Raw genomic sequence first — 15,019 nt, forward strand, 5'->3', positions numbered from 1 at the left:
CTGCGGTGAAGAGCGCCAGCTGCGCCGCCGCACACCGCGCAGGGGTACCTGGGGCGTGCTGGCGAGGTACGCTGCCAGCTGTTCCCGACGCTGCGCGGGATCGCCGGCGACTTCACGGACGTTCGTTTCGCCGCCGCTCCCTCTTTCCTTACCCTTTCCTCCCTTTCTTCTTCTTCCTCCGCCGCCTCATAATCACTACGATTAGCCGCGTCCAGGGGCTCCTCGTAGGCGAGGCGCAGGGCCTTGGCGTACTTGAAGATGTTAAGGAGCACCCCACGATGTTCCTCGATGTCAAGGTACGCCTGCGTGATGCGCCTCCTCTGCGCCAGCGAGAGGACGTCCTCGGCGTCGCGGGTTGATCCCCTGCCGCTGCCGCTGCTGCTGCTGCTGCTCCTCGCACTACTGCAACGGCTACTCATGGCAGTAGGCACCGGTTGCTGCAGCTGCGCACGGCGCGACTGCACCTCCGTCGGGGTGAGGTGGCCCAGAGGCACACCAAAGTCCACCGCAACGCGTCGGCGCTCCACGTCGTAGAGTCGTCGGGCGCCGGCAAAGCACGCCGTACAAAGAAGCAGGAGGTCGTAGCTATTGTGGCTCATGTACACGCTGGGAAAGTACTTCCTGTAGGCCAGGGGCACGACAGCGAACCGCACCAGATCCTTCGCGTGCCCGCACACCACGCACTGGTTCTCCTTCGCCTGGCGGAAGTAATCCAAGTTGCGCCGAATGTGGGCGTCGTTGTACTTGGAGAAGTCCGGACTAAAGTTGAGCTGAATGGCGGCGATCCGCCGCTGCGGCTCCGCCGTCTCCTCGTCGTCCGCGTCCCTCCATGCTATCACCGAGGCGATGCCCTTCTTGTGCACGTACCACTCCGCCTTGGACTTGTCCACCGTGAAGACAAGGCGCATCTCCGCGTCGTACACAAAGATGTTGTCGTAGTACGGCTTGGCGCGGCCCCTGCACCACGCAGCGGCGCGGCTGTCCCGCGCAGGCCGCGCAGGCTGCTCCCTCCGAGCCGTCGTCGCCCTCACCCCAGCCACGGCCTGCAGCAGCGACTTCACAGTCCACGCCGTGCCCCGCGTCTCACTAACGCCGTCCGCGTCGTCGCCGGCGACGAGGGCGGACTCCTCGCACATGCCGAGGCAGACGTCAAAGGAGGCCTCGGCGTCCGCCGCGGCGTACTGCACCTGCAGCGGGGAGAGCGCCCCGAGGCGGCCGCCCCAGTCGCTGCGCGTCACGAGTGTGTCCTTCTTGAGGTGCGTGCCGGCAAAACGGGCGGCGAGGTCCTTTAGGCTGCGCAGCTGCGCCACCTCCGCGCTGGCGGGGAAAAGGTGCCGGGCCAGCACGGCGAGCTCAACGCAGGGGGACAGTCGGAACTCGGCGTAGTCACGCTGCAGCTTCGCCTGGTCGCCAAGGATGCCCACCCCCACCTTCGCGACCTGCCCGTTTGCCAGGAGGGCGCGCAAGTTGCCCATGACACCGCCCAGCGTCGAGGGCACGGCCTCGGCGGCCTCCCTGCGGTCCTCGCCACGCACCATGCAAACGAGGTCGCACAGCCTGATCACAAAGGTGACGGAAAAGCTGCTCAGCTGCGCCACTGCCACGGGCCCCACGGTGTTTCCACGTCGCACGCGGGCCCTGTCTCCCGCAGCGGCGGCAGCGTGCGCTTTACCGCGCGTTTTCTCCTCCAGCGTCTCTGCGGCGGGTTTGGGCCCCGTCGTCCACTCCAAATCCACCCCGATAAAGCCACAGCTCAGTGCCTCCTCCTGCAGCAGCTTCCACGACGCGCTGTAGCTCGCTTCGTCGAGCCGCGCCCAGGCAGGATCCACCACAATGACTCGTCGCGGCATCGCTGGGCACGCCGTTCTTCTTCTACCGCCCCTTTGCACCGCCACCGAGGAGGCAAAGCAGACAGAGGGTTGAGAGGGGAACGACAAGAAGAGGTTGAAAAAGCCCCGCCGAGGCCTCATCACGGCAGAAAACCGCTGAATAAAAAGCCAAATACGCATGCAACGTACACCACCACCGCAAATTAGAAGGAATGCAAAAAAAAAATAAGAAAAATAAAAAAAAAGTCCACCATGCACAGTCGGGCGTTGCCGGAGGGCGAGAGAGCGCGAGCGGGGGTGCAACAAAGGCAATGACACTCACTCGGCTTACGTCAGAAGGAAGCACAAGGCAAGGAAAGCAATGCCCACCGTAATGGACGGTACACATAGTAACAATAGCAACAACAACGACAAGTAAATAAAAAAAAAGAGAGAGAAGGCAGCGAAGAAATGTGGGAGGAATAAATAAGCCAAAATGCGCTTGCTACTTTAGATCGTTGGGGGAGTACTATTACACGTAGAAACTCCTACACCCATAGCGGAACTCCAGCTACGGGACGGGGCGGGGGAGGGCCTTTAATAGCGGAACTTCGGGGGGTAGACGGGGGCGTCAGGCAAGTTCCGCTGGCGCTAAAAGCCTCCGAAACTACGCACATAAAACTTCAGAAAGGAAACCAAAAACGAAAATAACAATACAATAAATATTACATCTGACACACGTCCACTGAAAGGAAACTGCGCTCGAATCAACCTCGGGCAGTCACATTTCTCGCAGCCCGTCTACTTCCCATAGACTTGGTAAAGCCTTTTCCGCGGAAATTGCTGTCTCAACTAGCTCCCGTAGTCGGAGCTCGTCGCTGCTAACAAAGCACGGCAGCAAAGGCGCGTTCACCGCCTTTGACGCCATCGTCAGGGCCCGCAAGGTGTGTTCGCTCTCGCCAACGTCGTCCTCTGCGGAGGAAACGGTGCCAAGAATGGTGGTCAGCGCGTTCCCCCCAAATACGTCGGAGAGCAGGGTAGTCTCCAGGGACCGGGCGTACGGCACCACGCCACCCTGCGCATCCTGCAGGGACTCCAGCACCGCAAGAATATGTCCAAAGGAGCGATTCGCAAAGCGGGCGCTTTCCACATCCTCCGGCTGCTTAAGAAGCGGGCCGGGGCCACACAAATCGACGAGTGTGACGCGTCCCACGGTGAAAGTCTGTCGAACTCTGTGGGCGATAACGCACCGAATCTGAATCCATATGTGCGAGCGACGACCACCCAGCTGCTCTTGCCGTAACCGCTCCACGGTGGAGAGGAGGTCGACGTCTGTCGCCTCGACAAATGTTACGCCGGCAGGGACAGAGAGGCCGTAGGCGTCCCGTTGCACCTCAGCCACCGCGGAGTCCGTCGCGCAGTCCACCGCCCCAGCGACGCCAATCCTCACGGCAGCCACTTTGTACGTCACGGCGTACTTGTCCACGGAGAAGCGGTGGGAGTGGTCGCACAGCGCATGGACCACGCGTGGGACAAAGTTGTCAAACATGGTTGTCTTGCCGGTGTAAATCGCGCCGAGAGTGACGTAGGCCACATGAAACCCCAGCGTGACAGTCACTATATTGCGACACACCTCGCAGAACATGGCGTTCAACGACGTCATGGTTTCATCCACGCAAATGTCAAATTTGAACGTTTGCATCCCACCCTTCTCGCTCAAAACAACCTGCGAGGAGTCCTCTGCGTGGATGCGGATGCTAGGAGGCGAGGGGCCCTTCTCGCAGCCCCGCACTCTCAGCACGATAGTCCACCTTCCTTGTAGCGTCTTGAGCGCACATTCTGCGCCCGCCAGCTTCGCGGTTGCGTCGTGGAGTTTCGCCGCCACGGCCTCGCGATCGGCGGAGATCTTCTTGGACCTGTGTTGCACCCTCTTCAACTCTCGACCAACACGTTTCAGCTCTTCACGAAGGCAGGAGGCGGTGCCCTCAATCGAGTGCACTTGCTCCTCCGTGATCTTGCTCGCCGCCAGAGTAACCTCAAGCTCCATTTTATTCTCTTCCAAGACACGACCCAATTCGGCGTTGGACTCCTGCAGCGTTCGCATGAGATCCATTTTTTCATTTAAAGAGCGCAAAATGTGTGGATCAGCGGTCTTTTGTTTGCCCATTTTCAACAACGCCTCCTCAAGCTCCATGCATCGACCGTTGCGACTGTTAAGTTCCACTGTTTGCGTCCGGAGCGCCTCTTCAGCGTTTTCCAGCTCGCTTTCAAGCCTCTCAACTTCCTCTGGACAGATGCTCGGCAGCGCGCCGTCGCCAGCGGAGCTACGTTCCCTGACGAGTTTCCGATAGCGGTCGCGTTGCTCTCGCAGCTCCTTTTCTAGCGCATCGCAGCGAAGGTACAGCTCAGCGTTTTTCCTGCTGACTTCCTCAAGCTTCTTACCGAGGCGCTCAGCCTCCCCGGGCTCAGGTGGCTCTGCAGTGCATTGGCCATCCTCCACGGCCGTCTCGGCGGGCGCCGCCTCGAGCCGCTCAGCCTGGCCACCGGGAGCCGGCGCCTCCCCTGCAGCCTCTCGCCCCAGCGCCGGAGACCCCGCAGATTGCGTCCCCGCCTCCACTTTGCCCGCAGGAGGGGCAGGGCTGCCGCCCCCCGGCTGCTCCGCCCCTACCGCCACATCCACACGTTGAGTCTCAGGCGCGTTGAGTTGCTGCACCAATTCCGCGTTATGCTGCCTGAGCGACTCCAGCTCACGCCGCAGTTCTCCTCGCGTTGGGCCGTCCTTGCGGTCCCACGAATGCGCATGCCTTCCAGGACGCCGCACGCCGTCAAAATCGGGCCTTGTTTGCAAAGGAGAGGCAACCTTTTTCCCACCGTGCCTCGTCGCTTGCGTCGCCCGCGCTCCACCAGCGCCGTTGCGGGGGGCGCGCATGGGAGAGTAAATTTGCATGAAATCATCAGCTCCCACGTCACGTCTGCGCCCCACCGCCACTTTGGGGCTCTGCGAAATGCTGGGCAGCGCCAACTGCTTCTTTTCATCGCTGACAATGTCGGGCAAGCGCCGCGTGGCTGTCGAAAAGGTGTGGCAGAGATCCTCGTAGCGCTTCCGCCAAAGGGCACACTCCACCTTGACATTCTCCAGGGCGCGGCGCAGTTCATCCTTCTCGAGCGTTTCCCTGTCGCTGTACCGCAGGTACTTCCCCATGTAGCTCTCGTACTGCTCGTACGCGTTCGACCACTCCGGCCCCAACTTCTTGCCCGCGGCTATTGGCATCTGTGAGACAAGATGCCCGTCTGCGTACTCCACGGCAAAAAGGATGTGTTGGTCCCGCAGGATGCCTTTGCCGTGCATCTCACCCGCCTTCCACTCGCCGCAGTAGACGTTGCCGTTGTTTTGTATGAAAATGCCGTCCCCCTCTTCGTTGCCCCGGACCCAGTTTCCGTCGTACACGTCGCCGTTGCTGTGGTAAAAGACGCCCTGGCCGTGGCGGTAGGACTCCCGCCAGTGGCCCTCGTAGCGGTTCCCGCTGCTCCGAATCGTAAGGACGCCGTAGCCCTCGATCGCGTCATCCCGCCAAAACCCGCAGTACTCGTCGCCGTTGGCGAAGGTGTAGGTGCCGCGGTAGTGCTTCTTCCCCATGTGCCAGCTCCCCACGTAGCGGTCGCCGCTGGCGTAGGTGTACGTGCCGTGCCCGTGCTTCACCCCGCCCTTCCACTCCCCCTCGTACCGGTCGCCGGTGGCGGCGTAGTAGTACGTGCCGTGCCCCGAGGGGGAGCCGCGGCGCACGGAGCCGACGTACTTGGAGCCGTCGGGGAGCTCAACCTCCGCCGCGTCGTCGTTGCCCAGCGCCGGTGTCCGCCCCGGCGAGAGCGCCGGGTCCTCGCCGAGGCACGCCCTCGTCACCACCATCGCCCCGCCCCCGTGCGGCATGTCTCCCCCGCTGCCTGAGAAGATACGGTGCCGCAGGCGAAGAAATAACAACAATAAAAGAAAAATGGAGACGAATAACAGCAAGATGTGGCTAACGAGGGAGAGAGAGAAGCATAAAATGTATATAAAGAAGGAAAGAAGAAAGGAAAGAAGGGAAGGGTGCTAACACAACAAAAAAAAACGAGCATGCAGCGCGCCGTGGCGCACGGGACGCATCAACTGAAGTGCCACATGAATGACGCTTAACAAATGAGGATAGCAGACGCATCACATGAGCCTAGGCGCAGAACACATGCACGCACGGAGGGGCCGGAGACGCAGTAGCCTTGCAAAAGGCTCCCTTGAATTGAAATAAATGCCCACACACAGGAACATATAAACGCACGAGGTAAAAAAAAAACCCACTCAAAGAGGCGTTCGCCTCTATTACGTTTTCTCAGCTCACTTGCCCCCTGGAAGAGGGAACATAAGTTGCTACATGGTAGGTGGAGTGCATTCCCTATAAAGCATCTATGCATTCTTTTTGGACGCCACGGCCGCCACTTGTTGCTTCTCCAAGGCGGTATAGAGCCTTGCAAACTTCATTATGGCGGCACACAGTACGGTGGCAAGTGCATGGATATACATGTTGCGCTCGTGCCGCCATTTCTTGGCTTCCCAGTCCACTTCCAAACTCAAGTCGGCAAAGCGTGGCTTTCCTGGCCCGTACCGTTTCCTCCACTCGACGAATTGCACGACGAAGGTTACAAACGTCACCAGAGTGAGCAGCAGCAATAGCGAGAGACCATGGAAGTTTGGCCGCTCCACAAAGCTCACTACACGGGAGACGTAGCGCGAGACCCGCGGGACCGGCACAATGAAGAGGACGAAGAGGAGCATGGCGGGCATAATGAGGTACGTCACCTCAAGCGTGAAGAGGCTGAGCATGACTGCCGCTGTGATGTTCCTACCAGCGTGAGGGAAAAAGGCGAAGTCGAGCACGAGCCTTGGAGGCAACCGCTAAGGCACGAGGGCGTTAGCGGCAGGAAGCAGCGGGAACAAAAAAAAAACAATCAAAAAAACAAAGAAAAGAAAAGAAAAAAGAAGGTCCCGGAAGGGCTTCGCAGCGAAACAACGCGAGACGCAGGCAACCCCGGGATGCGGGCAGCGACGCGACGCCACACACCACAAAAAGAAGAAACAAAAAACAAAACAAAACAAAACTGGACACGGCGCCGGTTACTCGGGGAACTGACGCGGCGGCGTGGCGCCGCCCCGGTCCTCAGGCGGCAGGAGCGAGGGGGAAGCAAACGCAACGCACACTCCCCGCCAAAAAATAGGCAGACCAAAGGAGAACTAGTGGGGCGAAATCAAGTCAACAAACGTGCCGGTGGTGGGCGGCTTCCCGCGCGGGGGCGTTCAGCGTGGCGCCCGTTTCTCGCGCTTGGCGGCGGAGGGCGGCGGCAGCTCGATGGGCCTCGCCTCCTCCCCCGCGGCGTAGACCTCGTCATTGTCGAAGAGAAGCGTGAAGCCGGACCCGGACGTCAGCCACGGGGCGGCGCCTCCTCCCTCCTCCCCCGCGGGTGCTTTGGCGGGCACAAGCACGGGAAACAGCTCATCCGCGGCGAAGGCCCTGGCGAGGTTGACCTCCTTTCCCTTCCACGACTTCCGGATGCTTTGCAGCTGGCCCTCCGTGTTGGCGCCGAGGCCGGCCACGCAGCCGTTGCGGTAAATAACCAACAGCGTCGAGGGGCCCTGCACAAGCCGGTCGACGTCAAAGCCGCCATCGCCCCACGGCGCCGCCACCGCCGTGGGGAGCCGGGAGCGGAAGTAATCGAGGGCGGGCTGCTGGTTGACCATTTCAAAACGCGGCGCGGAGATCTGAAAACCATAATCCGGCAAGGCGCCCTGCACCAAGAGCTCATTCTTAGAGCTGAGAAAGACGGCCATGGATCCCACGCAGGCAATGTCTTTAATCCGAATCAGCTTGGCGCCACCGCTGTGGGCGCCGTGCTGAAAGCTTCGCGTGAGAGGCACGGGAACCGGCTCAAACTCGTTGGGCGGCAGCTGTCCGGCGTTTGTCGCGCCGCAGCCGTACACCCGCCCCTCGCTGCTTAAAAAGAGCGAAAAACTATTCCCCGCCGCCACCTTGGCAATCTCTATCCCCTTACTCTCAAAGTATCGGAGGCGTGTGGGCTGCATGGGAGAGACCGTGGAGCCGATTCCAAGCTCCCCCCAGGTGTTGCTACCAAACGAAAGCAACGACCCACACGTGAGCTGCAACACCGTGTGGTTAAATCCGCAGACAATGCCACGAATAAGACCCCCGCCATCACCCCACCAAGTATCGGTGGGGTTCCATGCCGCAAACCCCTTTTCACCATCAATCTGGCTTTTGTGCCCAACACCAAGTTGTCCCACGTGGTTATTGCCGAACGCAATGACGCGTCGACCACCAGGCTGGTAGACAAGTGTGTAATTGGACCCGCAGGAAACGGACTGCCGACCCGAGCTGAACGCCCCGTTAAGGTCAATGTACAACGGCGCCCATCCCGGGTCTGACACCTGCGATTTCCCGCCCAGCGTCCTACTGTGGGCATTCTGCGCCTCCGCTTCGTGTTGCCGCGGCCGCTGCGGGCGGTCTTGCCGCGGGGCAGCCGTCTGTCCGTGGCGGTTGTCGCCAAACGTGATCAAGTTCCCCTCGCGTGTCATGAGCGCGACGTGCCTGTGCCCTGCGGCGCCGCAGCGGATGTCGTAAAACGGCTCGGGCGCCACCAGGGGGAAATGCATGCGTGCGGGCTGCTGGCGTTCCCGCTCCTCCCGCTCAAACCGCCGGTACTTTGCGTGGTCCACCTCCTCCGGTGGCGGGAGGGTCTTGAGAAACACCTCCGCTGGCGGCGATGGGGCCATGCCGCAGACGGAGCCCATCCCCACGATGCGCGTGTGCAGCCGCCGCAGCATCCCCGACAATGCGAGTCTCTCGCTCTTTCTCTGCGTGTGTGTGTGTTTTTTTTTTGGATGGTCGGATGTGACGCAGAGGACAAGAGACACGCGGAACACGCACACACACACAAAAAAGAAAAAGGATTCAACTCTGACAACGCCCTGAAGCCACCCAATCGCGTTTCCCCACTTTCCCCCGCCCCATCCAGCAAAGGAGGAGGAGGGGGAAGTAGCAAACAAAACAAAAAAAGATGGGTGGAGGAGGAGGAGGAGGGGGCAACAGACGCCACGAAGAGTCCCCCAACCCGGATGAAACGCATTCACATAAAACAAAGCCAACGGTGACAATAACAAAGGAGAGGTCAAGGAAACCATGCCAGAAGTCAATTTACGATGAATGCAACGTATGCGGGGCCACCGGCATGCTTCTTCTTTTTTTCTTTTTACTTGTGTGTCTTCGGCCTATGCCTCCTCTCTACTTTGCGCGGCGGCGGGTGAGGAAGCGGGTGAGTGTCACGTACTGGTAGGCCGCCATGAGGGCCAGGATGACAATGTTCCCCACCAGGCCGGCCATGATGATGTGGGCGAGGGACGCGTAGCGCACGCGGTCCGCCTCCCCCACCTGCCGCATCCGCTCCGCCACGGTGGCCAGCTCGAAGAGCACCGTGCCGTGCCTGTGCAGCGTCTTCTCGATCTCCGCCTCCGCGCGGGTGGTGCTCGTGGGGTCCACCTCGAGCACGTCGCGCTTCAGGAACTGAAACAGCAGCCACTTCGGCGAGACCCGGGAAAAGGAGTTGTCGAAGCACACCGTGACCTCCGCCGGCAGCCCGTGCTTCGTCTCCGCCGCGGCGGGGGCCGTGTACGTCTGGCTGCCCGCGCTCGCCCGCCTCCACGCGTTCACGACGGCCGTCGTCGTGTTCTCGCGCCGCGCCATGAGGAGCTCGCTGTAGTGGATGCGCGTCGTCTGCTCCACGTCGTCCAGCGGGGCCACCGTCGTGGCGTACATGACGGCGTCCACGTCGAAGGAGCCGCCGTCCGTCACGCGGAACGTAAGCGCGAGAGACCCACCCGCCGAGAGGGTCTCGGCAAAACACTCGCGATCGCCTGCGTCGATCTTCGTCCCGAACCCCGCCGCAGCGGAGGGGCCGTGAAGAAGCAGCAGGGCGACGAGACACACGAGGGCCGTGCGGGGGCGTGCCTCACGGTGAAACGCGTGGGCGGGATGCATGCCAAATTGCACCCACCCCCCCTCCTTCTCTCCCCGCACACACAGACACAGACACAGACACGGTAAGGAGTAAATCCGCACTGCACCGAGATAGAGAGAGAGAGAACGGAAAAAAAAAGTAGAAGCCGATACACACACAGACAGACACAGAGGCTTCGGGGGCAGCAGATGAATACTTCGAAGCAGAGGGGCGACGACGGGCTCACGCTGGAGTGCAAAGCAAACAGACACGAAATGAAGCAAAGTTATATACGAGGGTGATCTGTTTCGCGTCCCGGTGGAAGCCGCAGACCATTTTTTCACTTCCCTGATCTCTTTTTCCCCCACTGCTGCAGGCCAGGCGGCGCTGCCGCGCGGCAGCGCCGAGGAAACGCTTCTTGAAAGGGTATTTGACATGCAGCAGCCGTACACAGATAAATATAGGTAGGTATACAGGTGAATAGACATCGCAGCGTGGCGGTTAGCTTTGCTTCCCTTCCTGCATCTTGCGCTGCACGCGGCGGACGCCGTGGAAAACGGCGGCGTCCACGATGCCAGCCACCGTAAACACCCCGCCCCCCACCGCGCACAGCTGCAGCAGCAGATGCACAAACGAGGAGTACGGGTGCGTCTCCAGCACAAAGACTTTGATGGGCGACAAGTCGTACGTGATAAACACCCCAGGCACCAACTGGGGGTTTGTTCCCGCTTCCGCCGCCGCCGAGCCATTCCTCGGGCTGGCGGTAAAATGATGCGTGACGGAGTACTGGTTGGACTCCACCACCTTGCCAACCCCGAGGAGGGAGGCCACCTGGTACTGTGTCGGGACAACCTTCACAAAGTAGCTGAAGCGGCCGTTCACCTCCTGCGTCGCGTCCACGGCGCCGCGCGTGTTCACGAGGCCGTCCATCGGGTTCAACTGCCCCGGAAACCGCGCACCGAACTCGAGGGTGTGCACAATGTGGCTGAGGTTCAGCTCCCGCACCATTTTCCCCTTAAAGTCGTGCAGGTGCTGGCCCATCACGCTGAACATGCGCCCCGGCACAAAATGAATGTTCCCCGTCACGCGGGCCACATTGTACCTGGCAAACAAGTTGCACCCCTCCTGGCTGCTCAGAAGCGAGGCCTTGCGCAGCCGCTCCTCGGCGCACTGCGCCACGCTGATGTCATCCTCGTTGAACACCCACTTCCGCTGGGCGTACGCGCGACGGACGTCGTCGCAGGTGTGGCAGCAGGCCCCCGGCTCCGGCTCCGCCCCGTAGCAGCTCGGGCAGTTCTCCTTCTCCGCGCCGTCGGGGTCGAGGGCCTTGGTCAGCTTCTTCTTCTCGTCCACCAGCGGGCGTGCCTCGCTGATCTTGTGCAGCGTGCGCGAGTCCACGCGCGTCTTGACCGTGTCGCGCTCCACGTCCTCGGCGAAGTTGCCGAAGGTGTCCACGGCGTCCGCGGTGATGAGGTCGCACGGGACCCGCGGGAAGGTGATGTTCACGGTGATGTCCATCATGCCGCCGAGGTTGGGGTCAACGTACATCTCGTGCTGCTCGACGGTGGAGAAGAAGTAGCGGACCTCCCCCACCACGAGTGCGGCGATGATGAGGAGGGAGAGAAGCGAAAAGGCGGCGCCGACCGCCGTCCGCTGCCGCGCGTCCTGCTCGAACTTCGCATCGAACTTTGGAAAGACATCTAGACGGGCCAGCCACCGCATTGCTTCCTGTTGGGCCTCGCCGCAGCGGACACACACACACACACACACAATATTCAGGAAAAGCGGCTGAAATGCAAGTAAGGGAAAAAAAAAAAGAAAAAACAAAAGGGCTAGACGCAATGGGGGTGAGGGGACTGATTGGGGTGTGCGTGAATGTGCAACGAGCGCCAGTGCACGCCGCGTGGCACGTGTGCCGCGGAAAAGGTGGGAGGAACGAGCTGAAACACCACGCAACGTACACCTGCCCAGCCACAGAGACATATACGTATATATATATATATATATATACGTGCAGGCGGGGAAAAGTAAGCGGTGCATTGCACTTCACCATTTCTCTCTCTCTCTCTTTGTTTGTACTTTTACTTTCTGCCTTGGCGGTGGTCGAGGGCCACGCCTCGGCCCCATTTCTCTACCGGACCCAAAAAGAAGAAGACGCCGCCGCCGGCTTCGCCGCGGGAGTGAAAAACAAACACGACCCCGTTGGGCCAAAGAAGCAGCAGCAGCAGCAAAATAGGGTCGCGGGCGTGTGTGTGTGTGTGGGGGGTGGATCTAAGGGCAAATAACATGCCTTGAGTGCCTCTAAAAGAAAGTAACAATAACAGCAAGAAACGAAAACAACGCAGGTGGACTACACGCGAAGGCGACAATAAAAGAGGATTCCTCCGCGGCCTGCAGAAGAAGAAGGCTCAGGCCGTGGGCACCTCAACCCGGTGCCTCTTGGGGAGGCAGAGGGAGTAGGCGGCACTCTGCCCGCCGATGCCACCGACGTCGTCGTCATCGTCATTCTGCAGGCATACAGACGTGCCGCCAAGTCCTTGCGTGAGTCCGGCCTCCTCGCCGTCCTCCTCCTCCGCCGTCGCCTCCTTGGCGTGGGGCCCAACGTCAATAATGATGCTCTTCTGTGCGAAGGTGACCCCGCGTGACGTGGACCGCGACGGCGGCGCCGACCGCAACTCCGCCAAGGGCCCGGTCGAAGTCATTTCCTTCAGCTGCGCGTCCAGCACCCGCACATGGTGCGACGCCTGCGCGGCGCGCTTCGACTCGACGTCGAAGAAGAGCTCTGCCCGCAACCTGCAAGCCTGGCGGCGCTTCTCAATCGCCAGAAATCCCTCCCGCACCCGTTGCAGCTCTGCTTCCAAAGTCTTCTTTCCCTCTACAACCGCGTCGTACGCCTGATGCTCGCGATGGAGGGCCTCGAGGTGCGCCTCCGCCTGCTGCAGTTGGTCCTGCAGGAGGCCGCACTGACGCTCCCTCGCCATGAGCTCCTCCGAGAGGTCCAAGAGGGGCTCCGTGAAGTAGCGCTCCTCGCGGTCAAGCAGCGCCGCCCACCCACGGCTGAGTTCAAGCTGCTCTTCCATCTGGCGCTGCCGCGTTACCTGCAGCTCCGCCAGTTTCGCCTTCGTCGCCTGCTCCTCGAGCAACAGGGAGGCCTCCTCTGTCTCTAGCGCGGAGAGGGCCTGGGCGCTTTGACTCGCCGTCGTGCTCCAGCGGGCCGCGCTCTGTTGCAGGAGATCCGCCGGGTTTTCGGCCGCCACAGAGGCGCGCGGTGAGGGGTTGACGAGGTTGAAAGGGTTGACCACAGACCGCACGGAAGGAAACGCGTTGTTCACGGTGGGCGGAGGCCCATGCGTCGCCTGTTCCGTGGAGCCGAGGCGGGCGAAGTTCGGCGCCGCGGGTTGGCCCAAATTACCCGCTGCTGCTGCTGTCAGCGGCGGCACACGCAGTGCGGGGGGCACGTCTCGCGCCGCGACAGCAGCGTCGGTGGCGGCGGTGTAGTACTGCAGCGGGACGCCTTCGGGGCGCCTGTAGTACAGCGGTGGCGTGGTGGAGCGCATCGAAAGGTGAGTCTACTGTATGTTCCGCCCGCCAAAGACGCCTCGTCAACCCACGCAGCCCCTTTTTCTACTCGCCGCAACGAGAACGCCGGGTGTATGTGTGTGTGTTGGAGTAGCTGGGAGGAAAAGAGAGGAGGGGGGCTGAAAGAGACGTGGCGCCTTTTGACGCGGCAGCCGCGGACGGCACGCCGCTGCCAAAGACGCGTCGCGGCATCCGCACACCGCAGGCGAAGGCGTCAGGTGCGTGAGGGGCGGTGCGGAAGGGACGAGGAGAATCCCCCCGCACAGAAACAACAACAACAACAAAAAAAAAAAAGGATTATAAAAATACTAATAATTGCGGGCACAAGGCGGGTGTCGATGTCACGCACGGCTGAGGACAATTTAGCAAATTTCCGCAGCCTTCTTTTTTTTTATGCCTTCGGTTATTTATTACGGGCTGCCTCGCTGCTGCGACGCACGCGTTCAGGCGTGCGTGCGTGCGTGCGCGGGCAGAGAGCAAAGTGCGCCCCCCGCTTCCCCACCAACACGGCACCAACGCCCACACACGCGCGGGCAGACGCGGCGCCGGGCAGGAAGGGCTCTATGGTGTAAGTATAATAAACGTCAAACAGGCAACGCGCCAACACACACACAAAAAAACCCACACACACACACGCACAGAGAGAGTACAGACGAGTAGGAGCAAAGTAAAAGAGAAGAAAAAAAAGACATAAACATCATACGACAGTCCTTTTTCTTTTTCTTTCCCCCTCTCGTCCTCGCGTCCTCTTTTTGCTTACCTCAGTGGATTACTTTCGGAAAACAAACCGGGCTGTGAGGCTCTTCTTGAGGGCCTCCATCACCTCGCGGATGTTGTTTGCCTTGACGCCGTTCACCTCCTCGAGGAACCACACCGGCCGCGACTGGTACCGCTGCACGAAGGGATGCAGCCGGCGGGGGTCGGTGCAGCCGAACACCGGCATAGAGCCGATCGCCAATGTTTTGAGGGTCCAGTCAAAGCGGAGGCCAATGTCCCACGCGTCGTCGGCGCTGCGCCGCCGCGCCACCAGCTCATCGTCGTCAAAGCGTTCGACGGTCACGCTACCGTTCGGAAACGTCAGGGCATCCGCCAGGAGCGTCTCCTGGGAGGGGGCGGCCGCAGAAGCGTCGTTCGCCGCCGCGGCTCCACAAGCGTGAACGCTCACGAGCGGGACATCCACAACGCCTTGCGCGGCTGCTGCTGCAGCAACAGTCTCCGCCGCTGCGGAATTCAGTCGCCGCGTCGCGGCTTGCTTGCGACAGCGTTCTATCTTCTTCTTCGCCAACTTCTGCCGTTTTTTCCCACTGAGCTTGGCGTCCGCTACTTCAACCTTGGCCTTCTCCCGCGCGGTCTCCTCTTCAACTCGTTTGCGCTCAGCCTCTTCCTCTGCGGCCCGCTTGCGCTCAGCCTCTTCCTCTGCGACACGCTTGCGCTCAGCCTCCTCCTCTGCGGCCCGCTTGCGCTCGGCTTCTTCCTCTGCGGCCCGCTTGCGCTCAGCCTCTTCCTCTGCGGCCCGCTTGCGCTCGGCTTCTTCCTCTGCGGCCCGCTTGCGCTCGGCTTCTTCCTCTGCGACACGCTTGCGCTCAGCCTCCTCC

At 61.0% G+C, this 15,019-nt stretch overlaps 8 protein-coding genes across 8 annotated transcripts in view, besides 13 other annotated features; all 8 read right to left on the reverse strand.

The window, feature by feature from the left end:
* The window catches only part of Tco025E_05200 (exonuclease 3-5 domain containing 2), a gene marked incomplete at both ends in the record, with an annotated part of 2,301 nt that extends 292 nt beyond the window's left edge, over nt 1-2,009 (reverse strand). Inside the window, one exon of the mRNA XM_029372101.1 lies at nt 1-2,009. This exon is cut by the window's left edge and continues 292 nt beyond it. Coding sequence (XP_029227834.1) covers nt 1-2,009 — 2,009 coding nt within the window.
* Nucleotides 2,010-2,045: 36 nt separating this feature from the next.
* Nucleotides 2,046-2,074: a microsatellite.
* Nucleotides 2,075-2,589: 515 nt separating this feature from the next.
* On the reverse strand, nt 2,590-5,736 carry Tco025E_05201 (putative phosphatidylinositol-4-phosphate 5-kinase-like protein; the record flags this gene model as incomplete). The annotated part of the gene is made up of 1 exon (XM_029372102.1): nt 2,590-5,736. The coding sequence occupies one exon, from the start codon at nt 5,734-5,736 to the stop codon at nt 2,590-2,592; it is 3,147 nt and encodes a 1,048-aa protein (XP_029227835.1).
* A 510-nt stretch (nt 5,737-6,246) lies between these two features.
* Nucleotides 6,247-6,663, reverse strand: Tco025E_05202 (uncharacterized protein; the record flags this gene model as incomplete). Its single annotated transcript, XM_029372103.1, has 1 exon — nt 6,247-6,663. The coding sequence occupies one exon, from the start codon at nt 6,661-6,663 to the stop codon at nt 6,247-6,249; it is 417 nt and encodes a 138-aa protein (XP_029227836.1).
* Nucleotides 6,664-6,772: 109 nt separating this feature from the next.
* Nucleotides 6,773-6,821: a sequence feature (A-rich).
* Nucleotides 6,822-6,904: 83 nt separating this feature from the next.
* Nucleotides 6,905-6,938: a sequence feature (A-rich).
* Nucleotides 6,939-7,134: 196 nt separating this feature from the next.
* On the reverse strand, nt 7,135-8,676 carry Tco025E_05203 (uncharacterized protein; the record flags this gene model as incomplete). The annotated part of the gene is made up of 1 exon (XM_029372104.1): nt 7,135-8,676. One exon carries the CDS (start codon nt 8,674-8,676, stop codon nt 7,135-7,137), a length of 1,542 nt encoding a protein of 513 aa, XP_029227837.1.
* Nucleotides 8,677-8,912: 236 nt separating this feature from the next.
* Nucleotides 8,913-8,935: a microsatellite.
* A 198-nt stretch (nt 8,936-9,133) lies between these two features.
* Nucleotides 9,134-9,886, reverse strand: Tco025E_05204 (transmembrane emp24 domain trafficking protein 2; the record flags this gene model as incomplete). The annotated part of the gene is made up of 1 exon (XM_029372105.1): nt 9,134-9,886. The coding sequence occupies one exon, from the start codon at nt 9,884-9,886 to the stop codon at nt 9,134-9,136; it is 753 nt and encodes a 250-aa protein (XP_029227838.1).
* A 36-nt stretch (nt 9,887-9,922) lies between these two features.
* Nucleotides 9,923-9,947: a microsatellite.
* Nucleotides 9,948-10,346: 399 nt separating this feature from the next.
* Tco025E_05205 (ERGIC and golgi family 3) lies at nt 10,347-11,567 on the reverse strand (the record flags this gene model as incomplete). Its single annotated transcript, XM_029372106.1, has 1 exon — nt 10,347-11,567. The coding sequence occupies one exon, from the start codon at nt 11,565-11,567 to the stop codon at nt 10,347-10,349; it is 1,221 nt and encodes a 406-aa protein (XP_029227839.1).
* A 28-nt stretch (nt 11,568-11,595) lies between these two features.
* Nucleotides 11,596-11,616: a microsatellite.
* Nucleotides 11,617-11,651: 35 nt separating this feature from the next.
* Nucleotides 11,652-11,674: a microsatellite.
* A 152-nt stretch (nt 11,675-11,826) lies between these two features.
* Nucleotides 11,827-11,855: a microsatellite.
* Nucleotides 11,856-12,056: 201 nt separating this feature from the next.
* Nucleotides 12,057-12,075: a microsatellite.
* A 178-nt stretch (nt 12,076-12,253) lies between these two features.
* Nucleotides 12,254-13,402, reverse strand: Tco025E_05206 (uncharacterized protein; the record flags this gene model as incomplete). Its single annotated transcript, XM_029372107.1, has 1 exon — nt 12,254-13,402. The coding sequence occupies one exon, from the start codon at nt 13,400-13,402 to the stop codon at nt 12,254-12,256; it is 1,149 nt and encodes a 382-aa protein (XP_029227840.1).
* Nucleotides 13,403-13,686: 284 nt separating this feature from the next.
* Nucleotides 13,687-13,717: a microsatellite.
* Nucleotides 13,718-13,863: 146 nt separating this feature from the next.
* Nucleotides 13,864-13,890: a microsatellite.
* Nucleotides 13,891-14,027: 137 nt separating this feature from the next.
* Nucleotides 14,028-14,064: a microsatellite.
* Nucleotides 14,065-14,085: 21 nt separating this feature from the next.
* Nucleotides 14,086-14,113: a sequence feature (A-rich).
* Nucleotides 14,114-14,193: 80 nt separating this feature from the next.
* On the reverse strand, nt 14,194-15,018 carry Tco025E_05207 (kinetoplast DNA-associated protein; the record flags this gene model as incomplete). The annotated part of the gene is made up of 1 exon (XM_029372108.1): nt 14,194-15,018. A coding segment is annotated over one exon (825 nt), but the record flags the coding sequence as incomplete, so codon positions are not given.
* Between the last annotated feature and the right edge of the window lies 1 nt (nt 15,019).

This window comes from Trypanosoma conorhini (assembly GCF_003719485.1).
Source record: "Trypanosoma conorhini strain 025E chromosome Unknown Tco_14.4_contig_00294, whole genome shotgun sequence".
Taxonomy (NCBI): domain Eukaryota; phylum Euglenozoa; class Kinetoplastea; order Trypanosomatida; family Trypanosomatidae; genus Trypanosoma; species Trypanosoma conorhini.